This window comes from Salvia splendens, chromosome 7 (genome assembly GCF_004379255.2).
Source record: "Salvia splendens isolate huo1 chromosome 7, SspV2, whole genome shotgun sequence".
NCBI classification, from domain to species: Eukaryota; Viridiplantae; Streptophyta; class Magnoliopsida; order Lamiales; family Lamiaceae; genus Salvia; species Salvia splendens.
This window is the reverse complement of record NC_056038.1, coordinates 24,347,269-24,364,454: the sequence shown is the minus strand read 5'-3', so window position 1 is coordinate 24,364,454 and position 17,186 is coordinate 24,347,269. Positions and strand designations below refer to the sequence as shown.

The 17,186-nt window shown below is 35.4% G+C and overlaps 2 protein-coding genes across 11 annotated transcripts; both read right to left on the bottom strand.

Moving 5' to 3' along the window:
* Window positions 1-5,369: 5,369 nt before the first annotated feature.
* LOC121742588 (60S ribosomal protein L23) lies at window positions 5,370-6,936 on the bottom strand. The gene is made up of 4 exons (XM_042135774.1): window positions 6,860-6,936; window positions 6,503-6,787; window positions 5,732-5,773; window positions 5,370-5,645 (listed from the first exon to the last, which is right to left on the bottom strand). The coding sequence occupies exons 1-4, from the start codon at window positions 6,870-6,872 to the stop codon at window positions 5,563-5,565; spliced, it is 423 nt and encodes a 140-aa protein (XP_041991708.1). The 5' UTR covers window positions 6,873-6,936; the 3' UTR covers window positions 5,370-5,562.
* A 1,007-nt stretch (window positions 6,937-7,943) lies between these two features.
* LOC121741543 (probable inactive histone-lysine N-methyltransferase SUVR2) lies at window positions 7,944-15,405 on the bottom strand. 10 transcript variants are annotated; one of them, XM_042134361.1, is made up of 11 exons: window positions 15,304-15,405; window positions 13,783-14,030; window positions 13,636-13,662; window positions 13,459-13,494; window positions 12,738-13,341; window positions 10,236-11,440; window positions 9,842-10,107; window positions 9,348-9,414; window positions 9,190-9,240; window positions 8,556-8,649; window positions 7,944-8,319 (listed from the first exon to the last, which is right to left on the bottom strand). In XM_042134361.1, exons 2-11 carry the CDS (start codon window positions 13,972-13,974, stop codon window positions 8,306-8,308), a joined length of 2,556 nt encoding a protein of 851 aa, XP_041990295.1. In that variant the 5' UTR covers window positions 13,975-14,030; window positions 15,304-15,405; the 3' UTR covers window positions 7,944-8,305. The 10 variants fall into 10 exon arrangements, 7 of the variants coding, with proteins under 7 accessions (XP_041990295.1, XP_041990296.1, XP_041990293.1 ...); XM_042134362.1 differs by having other exon boundaries at window positions 13,783-14,027; window positions 15,304-15,403; XM_042134359.1 differs by having other exon boundaries at window positions 15,264-15,397.
* Window positions 15,406-17,186: the final 1,781 nt, after the last annotated feature.

Genomic DNA, 17,186 nt, shown 5'->3' with positions numbered 1-17,186 from the left:
TGAAAGTTCATGATTTTAGAAGCAATTTACCCTAGTATAAATTAGGAGCAACTTTTTATTTTTAGTACTCCCTCTGTCCCTGAAATTTGTCATTTATTTCCATTTTTTCATCTGTCCCTAACCTTTCACTTTTACTACTCCCTCTGTCACATAAACGATGTCTTACTTTCCTTTTTAGTTTGTCCTACTAAAGATGTCACATTTCTATTTTTAGAAAAGTTCTCTCTCACATTAATATAAATATTATATTTTCTCTCTCCACTTAACACATTAAACAAAACCTCCTAAAATCTCGTGCCGTCCCACAAGTGTGACATCTTTTGAGGGACGGAGGGAGTACTATTTTTGGCAGTGGACCCCACATTCCACTATCTCATTCTCACTCACATTTTATTATAAAACTAGTATATAAAAGTAGGACCCAAATGCCACTTCAACCCAGTTTCTATTACATTTCTTAAAACTCGTGTCAGATTTAATGGTGACAAATTATAAAAAACGAAGGGAGTATGAAATTATTTTTCTGAATGAAAAGAAAATGAAATGATGAGACTATTTTCTATAGATGCGAAGCTACTTAGAATTGTGTTGTGAGTGTTGGAGTAATAATGGAGTAGAAGCGTTAGAGTATAAGATCATTTTCGGTCAATTAGACTCTCATTTGATTTGGTGTCAAAATATAGGTAATGGCTCATCAGATGTTTACATCGATTTGGTTGGCTTTTTTCGCCCTTTAATTTCTTGAATTGAATCATTTATATTTTTCATTAATTTCTCTTTCTCATTAATCAAATTATATTATCAAAACTGTGAACTAATTCTTTTCATGCTTAACTAAAAGAAGAAAATGGTGAAAATAAAAAACAAAAAAATCTTATGTTCTGAAGATGAGGAAGAGAAAAACATGTAAATAGCTCGATTTTAAGATAAAAATAGCGAATCATGTGATTGTTCTCAAAATCCAATAACAATCAATAAAGATTTCCGTTAAAAAATATAGTATCCATGAACATTGTATGCATGCCCGATGCTGCTTCTAAGATGGCTCTCCAAAAGGGCCACAACGTTAACCGTCTTCCTTGATTGCATGAATCCTTCTAGAAGGTGCGTAACAAAATTCAAGATTATATGAATTCTTCTATGTGTTCATGATCATACATAATTCATGATTATATGAATCCATCTGTATCCATAAGAGCATCCACAACCGTGCCCTTGCCAATGAGCACGGTTGTGGGTCTGGCCCCACTTTTTCTACCTGCTCTTAGGCAAGAGCACAACACCCACAGCCGTACTCTTCCGCAAGGACGAGCACAAGGGTCTCACCATTCCATTATTCAATTTAAATAAAAACATTTCCACAAAATTAAAATACATTAAACATACCCAGAATAATATTACATAATACAATAAAAATTAAAAATTACATAATTAAAATCTTAAAAAATAAAAATTACATAATTAAAATCCTAAAAATTAAAAATTACATAATTAAACTCCTAAAAATTAAAAATTACATAATTAAATTCATAAAATTAAAAAACCCACTACTCGTGGCTGAATTTCGCCCACATGTGTTTGATTAGGTATTCTTGTAGCTCAACGTGGGTTCGGGTATCGCGCATTGTGTGTGTTGTTTCGATCCTCTCACCCACCGTCGTATGCACACCTCGGCGTGGGAGAGACCTCGCGCTTGAGCTCTCAGCTTCATCCTCGTCGTAAAGGCTAGCCGCCCTCGGTCCTTCGTCGGCTATAATCATGTTGTGTAAGATAATACAGTGTACATGATGTCGGCGATATTTTTCACATACCACAGCCGAGACGGGGCCTTCACAATGTTGAATTGGGCTTGAAGGACCCCAAAGGCTCTTTCAACGTCTTTTCGCGCGGACTCTTGATGCTGCGCAAAAAGAACCGGTCTCGTGTCTTGCGGGTTGCGGAGTGTCTTCACGAAAGTCGACCACCTTGGGTAGATACCATCGGCGAGATAGTAACCCATGTGGTATACATTTCCGTTGACGGTGAAGTCGATCGCCGGTGCTACACCATTCAACACATCATTGAAGAGGGGTGAATAATAGAGCACGTTCAAGTCGTTGTTGGATCCGGCAACACCGAAATATGCATGTCAAATCCATAGGCGGTAGTCAGTGACCGCTTCAAGGATAAGTGTTGGGCCGCCGCCTTTGTGGCCGCTTAAGTGTTGCCCCCTCCAAGCAGTCGGGCAATTCTTCCACCTCCAATGCATGCAGTCAATGCTGCCAAGCATACCGGGAAAGCCATGGACTGATTCGTGAAGATAAAGCAACCGTTGGCAATCATCGGTGGTGGGTGCCCGAATGAATTCATCACCGAAAACTGTACGAACGCCCTCGCAAAAAAATTTAAGACAAAGGATTTCAGTGGACTCACCGACATGCAAATACTCGTCGAAGAGGTCGGCCGTTTGCCCAGTAGCGAGTTGTCGGATGGCACACGTACACTTCTGCAACGCCGAGAGACTTTGTCGACCGGCTGCATCTGGACCTGTTTAGAAGAATTCAACACAGGCGGACAATGTGTTGACAATACGCATAAACAAGCGCTTTGACATGCGAAAACGGCGCCTAAAGTAATCTTCCGGAAACCGCGGCGGGTCGACAAAATAGTCGGCAACGAGCCTTTCGTGGGCTCCCTCCCGGTCATGATGGATGAAGCGGCGAGTTGATCTAGTTGGTTGAGGAGAAGGGGCGGGGGTATTCGCTGCGACATATGCTTCATAAGCGGCACGATGTTGTTCGTAGTATTCTTGTTCTTCGCGCTCCGCTTCCGCAATGAGATGGGTGAAATCCATTTGAGATTTTGAGTGAGAGATGAAGGTGTAGATAAGTTGTATGAAAAATATGAATGAGAGATGAATGAGAGATGATTTGATGTGAAAAATGGATGATGAATGTGTGTATTTATAGATGATTTTGGGGGGGAATAATCAAAAAAATACAGAAAAACGGAAAAAAATGGTCATTTTTTTGGGATTGGGAAAATATATATTTTTTTTTGGTATTATTTTTTATTTAAAGAAAATTATTTTCCAACGGATATGTCGTTGGTCAATCACAAGCTGCCACGTACGCTGCTCGTTGGCACGGACGTGCTCGATGCATCGAGTAGCGCCGTGCCAAATGCAAGAGCCCAACGGCGGACAGCGGTGCCGCGCCGCTGGCACGGACGGACGGACGAGCGCATGCTCTCCGTTGTGGATGCTCTAAGAAATTCATCTACTTAGCCCATAAGAAATTCATCAACTTAGCTAATCAATCGTGTTATAATCAATTTATGTGTTTTTTTAAATTTATTTAATCATATCATTATTTGTTATACAACTCTTATTATATACTCTCTCTGTCCCTTGTCAAGAGAAACATTTCTTTTCGGCACGAGATTTAAGAAAATGAGATTTTGTTATTAAAGAGAATGAATAGAGTAAAAAAGAGAATGAATAGAGATGAAAAAGTAAGAGGGAGAATGCCAAAAAATTAAATGAATCACTTATCTCTTTGGACATCTCAAGAAAAAATACAAATCACATGGACAGAAGAGTACATAATTATATTTCAAATTCATACAATGATAAAGTGGTCTTAAATTAATTTTCAAAAAATTAATTTATCCGTGCATCGCACAGGAGGAGTGGATACTAGTCATTCTAAAAGAGACAGTAACGCTACTATAAATGAGCCTACCCAAAGTCCAAATACTACACTGCATAAGCCATCCATTCCCCCAAACCTCACCATGATGATCTATGCACAAGCTATGAGAGTAAGAGATAATGAAATATTATCTCAAGTAGTAGCTTCGACTTTCCTTGAAATAAAGCAAGATTCAACGCCGAAACAAAAATAAAGTAACATTGATAGATCTCAAACAAAAAATGTTTCTTTGCTTGAGATCGCTCAGATTTTCTTTATTTTTGTTTCTTTGTTCGAGACTGCTGGAGATTTGTAAATAAATCTTCCATCATTTTGACTCACTTTTTCGCATTCCAAATCGGCTCGAGAAAAATAGAGTGTAGTGGTGGATGAAGAAAAAGATGATTCTCAAGTCCTATTTATAAAAAAACAATTAATCTTATTTTAAATGGTAAACGATCTAAATCTTGTCAAATAATATTTCATCTGTCCCATAATAATTGTCACTTTTTTCCATTTCAGTTCGTCCTACAAAAATTATCACACTTCATTCTTACAATAAATGGTAAGTAGGTCTCACATTCCACTAACTTACTTCACTCACATTTTATTATAAAACCAATATCAAAAAGTGAGTCTCACATTCCACTAACTTTTTTAAGAACTTTTCTTTACATTTCTTAAAACTCGTGCCCATAATAAGAGTGACAATTATTGTGGGATGAAGGGAGAAGTAAATTTTTATAGGGCATTTTGGTTATCAAAATATAATTATGATTTTTTGTAATATTATTTCAAAAAATATAATTTACTATAGATTAATTATTGATATAGATTGTGATACGACGAAGGACCCGTTGGATATATTGTACAAGAATGTAGAACCCCACGTATAAGTATTAGCAGCAGATTCCCTTGATTGAAAATCTGGTTTGATCCACTCCAAGAGCTTGGAAAACCTCAACACGTTTGCTATATGATCAGCCAAGAACTTCGGTATGATTGAACGCCACAAGAACTTGCTCAAAGTATCTTGATAAGTTGCAAAGAGAATTCAACTCACAAAGACAGTCTATTTTCGTGCTTGATCAATGGGTCTTTAAATGATATACTTATGAGCCTTTATTTTCGTGCTTGATTAATGGGTCTTAAAATGATATACTTACGAGCCTTTTTATATGTCATTATTGACTCTTTAAAGTCTCACATCATTAGTAGGATGTCAATCGGATCGGCCTACCAGGTTGCAAGTAAATTGGATGCAGGCTAATGAGATTGTAGCTTTTTTAAGATTGCAAAAGTTCAACCCTAATCCCAAAAGCTCAAATTTCGGACTAGCCCAACAGATTAATTAGATTGCTATCGATAAAATTAACATGCGACAAGATCGAACAAATAATAATGAAAATTAGTTATTTTCATAAAATATAGAGCCTTTAATTATGAAAAAAAATTTAAACTGTATTCAAATAGTCACATTTGGAAATAGAAAATATTAGCTGGAAAAAAACACACAAATCAAGTAATATAACGACATCAAACTATTAATTCATTTTCATGCCAACAGTTTTAGGGAACTCGGTCAGGTGAAACAATAAAGAATCACACAGGTTAATTAAAAGAAGTGAACGAGGTATTATACAACGGATCAGCACATAGAATCAACAGCAAAACATAACATTCAAAGAAAGAATCATAGAATCAGAAGCCACAGCATATAAATATATAGCATGGAAGAAAAATTCCTCTGAGCTATATGATTAACAGTCCAAAATAAGATAAACCTCAGAAATATCTTAAGAAATTTCAAAAAAAACATATAATCTCCAAGTCACTTTTTACCAAACTCACAAAAAGCACAAAATTTGAAGAATCTCAAGATTCAACTTCTCTAGACAATAGCATTGGCAGCGCTTGCAATCCTAGGCCAAAGATCAGCACATTCCTTACCAATAGGACCAGTAATAGCAGACCCTACAAAACAGAAAATACAGAAAACTTAACATATTGCAAAAATATGTATAAACAAAACAATGGGGCAAATATAAATGTATCATTACCTTTCATTTCACCCTTGGGATTGACAATAACCCCAGCATTGTCTGCAATTGTAAAGAAAATGCGTTAATTACAACTGTAAAATCAAAAGTAAAGCAATACTTCAAATTCATTCAAATTAGGGGTGTTATAAGTTGAAGGGTCATAAGAATAAACTCTTAGGTTTCTGAGCCTATGTATTTGTATAAGCATTTCAAGTAGCTGTATTATGAGGCCTACCTTTGTTGATCATAGTAATAATAAGAATTTCAAAGATAAAATACTTACATTTTTTATTCACAAATAGCTTGGAGTTTAGGTAAGGTTAACTGCCTAAGGAGGATGCAAAAAGTTTCAAAATTCTTTATTTTTGCACAAGAAGTTTCATTTGGTATATGTTTTGTAAATCACATAGGCAGAAAGTTTACAGTATAAACGACTGGGATGTATTAAAATGAAACCTTTTATATTATGCACGCAAACTTCAAACTATTGTACAAATTCAAAACATATATGAAACATTTAGCATGAATGGTGTTATTACCCTAATATCGAATTTCATCAACATAACATAACCAGCTAAGAATGTATATTTTATTGAAAAAATTAAAATTTCGAATAAATTTTCAGAATGTTTCAGATAGCAAAATCAAAACATTAGAGTGGAGAGCTAAGAACAAACTAAGATACAATAATACGACTCAAACCCTAGATATAAAAGCCAGATTTGTTATGAAATTATTGAAACAATCGCCGATTTCGCAGAAATTGAGTAACAGTAAGCGAAACATCACCTTCGAAATACATGAAGACGCCGTCCTTTCGGCGCCAGGGCTTGCGCTGGCGAACGATGACGGCTGGCATGACCTTCTTACGGAGATCGGGTTTCCCCTTCTTCACGGTCGCCATAACCATGTCGCCGACGCAGGCAGACGGAAGCCTGTTGAGTCGACCCTTGATTCCCTTCACGGATATGATGTAAAGGTTCTTGGCGCCAGTGTTGTCGGCGCAATTGACCGTCGCCGCCACCGGCAGACCCAGCGACATCCTGAACTTGTTACCCGCGGAACCTCCGCGTCCTATCACAACAAAATACCATTAAATCAAAGCCAAGATAAATTGAAATTCGATTTGAGGGAATTGGATCATACCTCTCTTCGACATTTTCGGCTTCTCTCTGGAAATGAATGAGCGAGAGAGGCGTTAGGGTTTTAAGGGAAGCTTCAAGTCGTAAGTGGGCTAGGGTTTTCATCTAATTGGGCTTCATATAAATGGGCCACACAAAATTATCCATATATCAGGTCCCTTATTTTTAATGACAAGAACAACAGAGTGTTGTTTTTTTAGGACTTGAAAAGAGAAGGAAAAATTTACTAATGTTTCTAAATGAACTTTACGTAGAAAATATTTTATTCTTTAAAATATGATAATCAGTGCAATACGCGATAGTATAAAATTTAACAAATTGTTGTAACTAAAATATATAGTATAAATTTCACCAAAAATGTGTGCACTTTAATCGATACATGTCTAGCTAGCAAGCACTTAAACATTAGGTTAGGGTCGTGTTTATGTCGTTCTCCAATCATTTAAATCAGACACAAATCCATTTTTAAGTATATATGTCACACTAAAAAGTAATTATACTCTAACCATTTACATCAAACTCAAATTTTATAGTACTATTTTTCTGTAATATGTCTCACAAAATTTTTGCAGTAGCTACAGCATACACTCTTATTTGGTATTGTTAGTAGAAAAATGCTATGAGTTTGAATTTACAATATGATCGGAGAAGATTACTACACAAAAAATGAGATTTGGTGTATTGTTGGAAGATGGTGTAATGGATAGATGTTTATGTGGGTGAAATATTGCATACAAATAAATCTATATATAGCGGCAAATATCAAATTAACTTCTTGTCACAAAATAATTATTACAGTGTACCGAATGATTCAATTGAGAATTCTTTTGAAATGAGAATTTAGCAGTTGCCAACACAAAATATATTAATTGTAAACAACTAATATATTTTGTATTACCAACTAATATCAATTGACAATTAATATAGTTTATACTATTAACTTGTAGTAGTATGTTTTATGCTTCCAACTAAACTAATAAGTTCTCAAATTCTCTATAGTTATAGTGTTGACAATACTTTTTACTTTTTCTAATTAAGAATCATGTAAGTTTGACGTTATGCATCCGGTATACATCTAAAACTTAGAATAAACAACAAAAAAAGAACTTCGAATAAAGCTCCATGGATAGATACAGGAGGGACATTTACAAGGTACAAATTGAAAAGATAAGTAGAGTTGTAATGTTTTATTGCAGCAGTTGTTTTACTACGCACTCTTTCAACTAGAAACACTACATATTAGTAATAATCCAAAACATTCTTGGGAGGGCCGTTGAGTAAGTATTTGCACAAGGAAACACTAAATCAAAACAGGTATCCAAGAATGGAGATTAGATATGGCCTTCTATTCAAGGAGGGAATTTACATGAAAGAAGCAGCCAGAAAATGGCATCCGCAAAGATCACTTAGCCGATCAGGGCAGACTGCTACAACCACCTTGTCACATTCTTTAAGCTCTACTTCCTACACCACAAAAAAACATTCTGGTTAGAAGCTGGTAAAACTAAACTACACAGATACCAAATTTTAGATGATGAGTCATGCCAGCATTTTATTTAATTTATGTGAGAATACTAATAATGATGATAAGCTGCCAAAAATCATTTTAGAGGACACGAGATGATTTCTTTAACATCATGTATTCAAACGAATGGATCAGCAGTAAGCTGGGATAGCAAGAGATAAAATGTCATTCTTACTTGACCGCCTAATGTTGCGGCAGAACTTGCTACCACATTGACAGTGAAACGCCTTAACAGGGTGATCATGGTCGTCAAAATCAATCCCATAATCCTGAAAGCGCAACAGCCAAAACTGTAAGCTTTCCAAGTTAAATTTAATGCATCAGCATATAGATAACATCTAAAACAGCTCCCGTGAACAAACATTTAGGTGAAATATGTTTCTCTTTCTTAGAAATGTTTTGTGTCTTCGAGAATACAAAATTATCTGCTAATTAAATAGAGGGATATATCCTGTTACTTCCTACCGGACACAATTCTAACACACTGGTACACATCCGAACTCAAATCAAGAAAACTATCACGATTCTATTGATTCGAAATAAAAAAAGGATCTCTTAAGTAACTTCGTCTCCCTATAAAACAACAAAAATATCACTAGAAGCCTATATCCAACAATTCCATGTTATAAAGGAGTTTAAAAGAGAGTTTAGGCATTTGGCATTTTCACAACCTTGATCGGCCATAAAAAATTTCCCCCCAGTCATAATTTTTCCTTTATGATCTGTAGCCTTTTCACGTTATGCCTGTTTACAATGTAACAAGGAAAAATATTATGATAGAGCATGACTTATGAAATAGTTAAACTTACCCAAGTGAGTTCTTCCATAACCGTTATCTTTCTTGCAGTGAAAAGAGCAAGCTGCATTTAGCGACACATCCAATAATATTATCCAGAATTTGGTCACAAAAACTCAAAGAAGACAATAACTGGGTAAAATATATCTGAAGTATGATCCAACTACTTACACGATAGTAGTGGTGATCAGAAGTCTCCACTTTCACTGGTATCTCCACCAAATTTGAATCATAACATCTAAAATGGTAGAAAAGGGAAATGGGTGTTAAGAGAATCTGCAATTAGAATCAGAAAATCAACATATCTTGGAAGCACATCGGCTATTCGAGAAAGACATGTTCTATCTTCAGAATGTACTCAACTTACTCGAGCACCAAAAATTGTTTGAGCAAGACAGCAAGTAGATTTGCACCAGCACCAGCAATGCAAGTGAAGGAAGATCAACACTCAATCATAGAGAACATAATTAGCTTCAGGAACCAAAATTCCATTGGTTACAAATAGAATTTTTATGAAACCATTTATCCAGGTGGAATCTAGCTGAAACAACCCGACCCTACCCGACCCAACCTAATAACTCAATCAAAACTTATATTTTAGAATTAGAACACAAACAATGTCATCAAATAACTTCAACACAAGTTCAATACTGAAACAAACTTACCTGTGGCTAATAAACCTTGCAACATTTCCATAATTTGAAGCATCTAAACAAAGCGCTTCTTCATTTTTCAGCGATTTTTTCGCACCCCAATGAGCATCCAGGACAATAGGATATGAATATTTCTCCTGTTTAGTGCTCCTCAAAATGCGACCAAAGAACTCTGAATTGGTTAAAACTTCTCCAACAAATTCACAAACAAAAGCACCTTCTGGCAGGTCCTCCAGAGTACGCAGACCCCACCCTTTTCCTTCCGGGGTCATGAACACCTGATCACACTCGGCAAGGAAAACACACGGAGAATATTATGTAATCATAGGGAAAGGACATGGACACTGATACAAAGAATTGCCAGAGTTGGGATACAAATTTGCTGCAGCCAACAGTAAACTGTTACCTGTAAATTGCGAGTTATTCCTCTCTGCACCACACGGTTGCCACATTGTTTATTGCAGCCACATCTCAACCAACATTCTTTGATGAACTTCCTCACCAGATGACCTTTGCAAGGTTCAGGAGTATCATCACTCTTTGATCTTTCCAGAGGACATTCCTTACAGAAAAACTGATTCTGTTTCTTCAGATCACGTTTCATGGAAATACACTCTTTAAGAAGTCCATCCTTAACCAGACCATCTGTAGTATATGCAAACTCACCTCTAACTAAATGTGCACATGCACAAGGTGCAGAAGATGACAAGCAATTGCCAGAGCAAGCAGAACAACTGCTATCTCCAATATGGGACAAGGAGAAATTCACAGAAGCACTTTGGAAAACAACATTTTCACGTATGTAGTAGAAGGATGGCAAGGACTCACTATTTACTTCATTCACCAGTGAAATTATAACTTTTTCTTGTCCCTTTGCTATGTCAAAAAGATCATGCAGTGGCTTGATTATTTCAGGAGTTACTGAGTGATCAGCAACCACCAAGTTCAGACCATTTGTTTCTTCTACATGATGCTCTTTGTTCTCAGTATGGGTTGCATGGCCATCCCCACCATTCATCTCCTCCAGATGAGAGCCATCATCTGTGCCATTGCAAGAAATAACCGGTTGTGTTTCAGATAAAGGTAAATTGCCATTAGACTGGGGATCATTTGCTCCAGTTAATGAATTTAACCGCAGTGCACCAGCACCAAGATCTGTAGCAGATGATTTACTCGGTAAGTGAGTTGGATGCATGTCTATGGTTGAAGGGCCAACACTATTCTGATCTGATCTTAAATTTAGAAAGCACTGACAAACTTCTTTTAAAATATTCATCACAGAAAAGTTTGGGCCCAAGGTTTTGTGTGATCTGAGACATTTATCATCCACCAGTTGTAGTACTGTTTCAAGACTAGGCATATCGGAATCAGGCCTTACAAGAGGCAAGTTGCAGCTCAAGGAAATTTTCACCTCCCCAAGAGGCGAGGAAGCAATCTCTAGGTTAGAAGCAAACTGACTTGATGCCAGTTCAAGCTCACCATTTGTTATTGCTTCAGCAGCTCTATTGTTTCTTTCTTTTCCATTTACGGATGCTGAAGCTGAGGGTTCAAAACAAGACAGTTCTCTAACTGAACCATTCTGATCAGATGAATCTCTTTTAATAGATTGCTCTGCAAATTATTCGCAGAGGTACTGATGGTGAGTATTAAACTACAGCTTCTACAGAAGTTTCTTACAGAGTGACGATCAGTAAGCAACATACAACAAAATCATCAATAGGTCATTATGAAGGTTACTGAACATTCATTGGTTATCTTATCTCAAATAAATTCTAGTCTAGGACCTGTAAAATATACTTAGAGCTACACAACAACCACATTCCTTTACATTTAGCACACAAAAGGAAATATCAGAATCTAGAAAGTATTGTACCATAATCAATCAAGGCTCCCTTACAACCAAAACTAAGACCCTAATGCAACAATGTTACAGATAAAAACTACAATAAAATATGAAATGCAACAAATAAAAATGACAAAAACATAATATCTGAAACCTTAGAACAACAATTAAGACATAAAGTCATAAACCATTACATAATATGTCTAATAACTGAAGTCTTAGGACAATAACTAAAATGAAAAGTCAAACATCGATATTATGTCTAAATTCAAATCCTCATCAACCTCAGCATAGTCATCCTCGACAAGTCGACATATTAAAGTCCTACTGGTACAGAAATTTTGTTTTACTGCATTATATTCTTTTACTGGTTCATATTGTTTTATAGCAACCAGCATTATATTGTTTTACTGCATCATATTCTTTTGCTTGAGGTTATTGTTGTGGAAAAATTTTATAACAAATTAGACTTTGAAGTTACAGAAACCATTCACTATAAACATAAGTTAAAACAAATGTATTACTACAATTTACAACAAAATAGCAAACATAATTACTACTAGTTAGTGAGTTACTGAGCAGCGGGGATAGGGTTTGACTTTTGAGAGGGAGATAGATGTAGGTTTTCAGGTTTTACTGTTTTGGAGGCTGATTTGAGGTTTTAGAGACTAAAAACCCTATTTTAAATTGGGGAAGGGGTCTGGTTGCAGGTTAATGGGCTGAAAATGACAAAACGACTGCCATGGCGCAGCCATAAAAATCTGCCACAAATCTTCGTGGCAATGGTGTTTTTACAAATACCACCACAGAAAAGCACCATGGCAGATAATTGAATAACACTGAAGTCTGAAACTAAGCATTTTTGGGGCTTATAGGAGTAGATTTTCATGATCCAAGGGAGTCAATCAGCACAGAGCATGGAGTAACGAGGAAGGCAATCAGTGAAGACTAGAACAGTAATTGTGATACTAATGGCAGTGTAAAAGTAAAAAAAAGAAGCAATATAAAAAAAAGCAATATCTGGAACCGTATTATTTAGCACTCAGCCCCAGAGGAAATTCCAACCTGGATCAATGATAGCATCAGGAAGCACGAGTTGTGGCATGTCATCTGTAACAGGCTCTTCTTTAGGAATAATTAAAGCAAAATTTGAAGCACGCTTCTTTTTGGGAGCCGGAACACAACCACGCACGACTTTCCACTCCTTCTTACGAGTAGCCTGGGGAGAACCATGTGGAAACAAACTCTTATCTCCAGATGATGTTTGAAGACAGATGGATTGCTTTCCTCTGTCTCTGAGCTTCATAGCATGAGAAGGACTTGTGGCGCTATTGGGCTGGCAGGGGTCACATGCCTCATGGACAACCAATGATTCAGAATAAGCAGGCTGCTTTCCTTTTACTTTACCAAGTAACTGAGGATCGGTCCTTCTCCTGTTTTCAGCACTGGGCTGAGGTGTCAAAACCAAGCCTTGAGATGCATTTACCTCTGGTGAGCGTATATTAGGTGGTTCAGTTGGTTCATCTTTAGGAATGATCAGGGGCATCGTGGGACCACGATCAGTAGCTGCAGCAGAGGAGGTGCTTCGACCATCTTGGTATCTAAGTCGTGCCCTTTTTAAAGGCTGTGTCGACTCTTCAGCTGCCTGAGCTTGTTGCTCCAACCTTTCCTATTTTGGAAAATCAAGCCATATAGAATCACAAGATCGAGGAAATTAAAATGAATGAAAAATATCACTTAAAATTGAAACTTTAAGGGATGGCATAGTGCAAAAAGGATAACCTACTTCAGCATTTGTTTTCTTCTTTGAACACTCAGATGCCTGAAAGATGAGTACAAAATATAAGCACATTTGAATCTCTTGTATAATTAGATTGCTTTAGTTACTAGCAGAGTACTTGTAAAGGAACAGAAGCTTTTGTTGAGATTGGAATATAAGCAATTCTATTAAAAGATAACATACTTCCCTGTCCACTGTCTTCATTGAATGCTTGTTTGCCAGAGTGAGAATAAGCATCAGCAAATCATGTGAAGTAAGCTATTGACTAAACAAAAATAACTAAGATATGGAAACAGAACTTCAACAGAAGACATAGCACACATCACTTACTTCGGCTTCTTGTCCCTCAAATATAGCATCAGCAAGTGCCCTATAATTTTCCTCTTCAATAAGTTCCCAATTTTTGTCATACAATTTTAGCAATTTCTTCAAAACCGGTTTCACCATAGCTTCAGAGATTCCAATGTCCTTCATAGCACGAAAGGCATTGGCAACCCTAGCTTTTGTCTGCTTGCTGCTCATCTCAGCAGTTTTTTGTGATGCAAGCTCATAAACTTCCAATGCACCAGTAAGCTCTTCTAGCAAGCACATTAAAAAATAGATAAGAAGAAAACACATAAATGTAAACTAATTAGTACTTAGTGTACCCCCCTGAAAACAAAATAATACATAATAACCACTTCGAACCAGCAGCATTCAATTCCAGGTTAAACTTCACGTAAATAACAACGAGCTAGATGAAGTGCTTTTACAAATCAAAATATCCTACAACCACAGAAATACTAAGCAGACGAGCCAAATAATATCCACAAGATAATTAGAGAATCTGGTACACCACATTCATAAAAGTGGCAGAAACAATAGCAAGAGACAAATCAAAGTTTGAGAGTACTCCTAAGCCCCTAAAATTACTGAAGAACATGAAGCAATGCCTTTTGTTTTCTACGTATCCTTTAATATAATACTTAACTGGATCATATTCTTTTTTGGGTTGTCCCACTGTAGCAGAGTCATTTCTTTTTTTTTGGAAAAAAGCTACCTATTTCTTCTTTCTTACTATACTCTCTCTTACTTTATTCTCTCAACATCTCTCTACCTTTTTCCTTTTCTACTTTATTCTCCCTTCACTTACCTCACTTCTAACACAATTTCTTAAATCTAGTGCCGAAAGAAACGCCTCTACTACAGAGGGACGGAGAGAGTACCAACGACCAACGGACAAATTTTTGGAGCCATATGTTCTATACATGCAACACAAGATAAGCATGCAAATGGAAGCCATTCTCACAAACAAGAAAGATGTAATGCTCAACCAGACATTCCATCTTTCATAACCTTAATGTTAATAGCCTTATCGACATATGCTAAGCATGCAAACAGAGCATGTTAAATCAGATAAATACTGATAAAAGCTTCACCAGATGACAGTAGTACTGATAAATACATTTCCTGGCAACAAAATCACTCCACCCTCAGCAATGAACGATAGCAATGCTAAAACGTAGTCGAAATAACAAATGAGAATTTCTCTACACGCGCAAAAAGAAGGGACACGAATGAATTCAACTATACTACATAAACCCATAAACCCTAATTACCCACACAAAATAAACGGAAATTAAATATGAATTAACAACTGAAGCAAAAAAGTTGTTTCCAGGAAATGTACACACAATATGCGAGAGAAAATCTTTAAAGCTTAAATTAAAGAATCATGGACGAATTAATCAGTATGCATTCAAGAAATTTGGGTGCTTTTTTCAAAAATAAAAATATAACGAGAATTGTTCAAGAGAGTAGCCACGAGTTACAGGGAATCACTTAAGCCGAATTCTTCTTGCCGTCACTTACAATTCAGATACAACGACGACTGTTGAGTGGGAGTTTGAGAGGGAAAAAATGCAGTAGATACCGTGGTGGTAGTAAAAGAGAAAATAGTCAATATTCGATTAAAACAGGGAGTGTATAAAACGCAGCATTTTGCATCAATCGAACTTAAACTTTTTTAATAACTAGTATTACACACGCACGGACTAAAATAATTTTAAAATATTAATTTTAGAATTTAATTTAATTAACTAAAATTATAAACAATATCATTATATGAAATTTGTTAATTTTAGAAATGTGTTGAGTTTTTACTAAAAAGGGAAATGAATCTATTACTATGGAATGTACCAAAATGATAAAATAACTCCATTACTATGGGATAGAGGGAGTAGTATAATATTATATGTTTAAAAATATTATCACCTTTTAAAACTTCTAACTCCGCATTCTTTTCAAAAGCTAGATTAATTTAATATTATGAGTTAATTTATTATTAGACACATGCTTATTTTATATTTTATCCTTTTAAATTAGTACTATAATTTCTAACTATTAAATGAATTCATGACTACGATTTTATAATTTGTGATTAAATTTTAAAGAATGCATATTTGAATTTCATAGTTGGATAGATAGCAAATGATTTATCTCTATTAAATATAACACAAGACATTTGATATAATTAATCCATAACTATAGGGATAGATTGTGCCAAACCAATTTATTATAAATAGAAATTAATAATTTTGCCAAATTAAAAAATTGAATATTGAGCCAAATTAGATAAAGAAACCCAAAATCATAAAACAGCTAAACCGCCAAGGCCCCAATAAGTAGTTTCTTAACATCAAATATTTGAACAAATAAAATTACAACCACTACTCATATTGTTAGATTATATTGAATTAAATTTGATTTCAATGGTCATTGTCTTCCATTTATTAAAGAAATACGTTATTAGTTATTAGAGCTCTACTAATCATATGTTCTAACATATAATTATATCTTTAGAAGCCCTGTGGCTGTAATCACACATTTTACCTTTTATCTTTAATCGTAAATATGAATTAATCGTTTTGTATTTAAAATTGAAAAATGAATTCAGCTAAAATATAAATATGTGGAAAATAATATTGTACATTATTTTTGTAAAATGGAAAAATGACTCTGGCCGTGAGACTAAAAATAAAGCAAATTTACATCACACAAAACAAAAAAACCTAAAGAATGTATAATTACCACTTCTCCTAATGAGATTTAAGATATTGTTTATTAGAAGCTATAATATAATATTGCACTGGTGAAACACTTCCTAGTTCATTTCATTGCAATATAATGACCCTATACACTAAAAACTCAAACCTTGAAACTTAAATCCTAAACCCTTAACTTCACACATCATGACCAACAAATGAATCAAATACCAATAAAATTTTCCCCCCGTCCCAATTCAATTTTACTTTGTTGATCGCTTATTCTATTTTGGGGCTTTTTAGATATGTATTCGATATCTTACACTGGGTTGGCCTACTTGATAATCCTTACTGATAGTAGAGGTTTTTTTACTTGAATCTTGGCTGTAAATTTATTTATATGCTCATATCAAGAAAGTGTTTTACAATAGGGCTATGTGAACGGTAAACAAAAAAAAATCTTGCTTGCATTCATCCAAGCATCTATTCACCCAATGGTATTATTTATTGGAGCCGAAGTAGTGTTTTGTTGAAGCTATACTTCTATCTAATCAAATAATTGTGTTTCACAGGTGCAAGGAGTGTAATAGTATACGATGGCTCAAAAAATGAAATGCAAAGCAAGACATTTTTTTTCCATCACGGTCAATTTTAATTAACAGAATTGGTATTTATAGAAAATTTAGTAGCTTTTGCCATTCTAATCCGGTA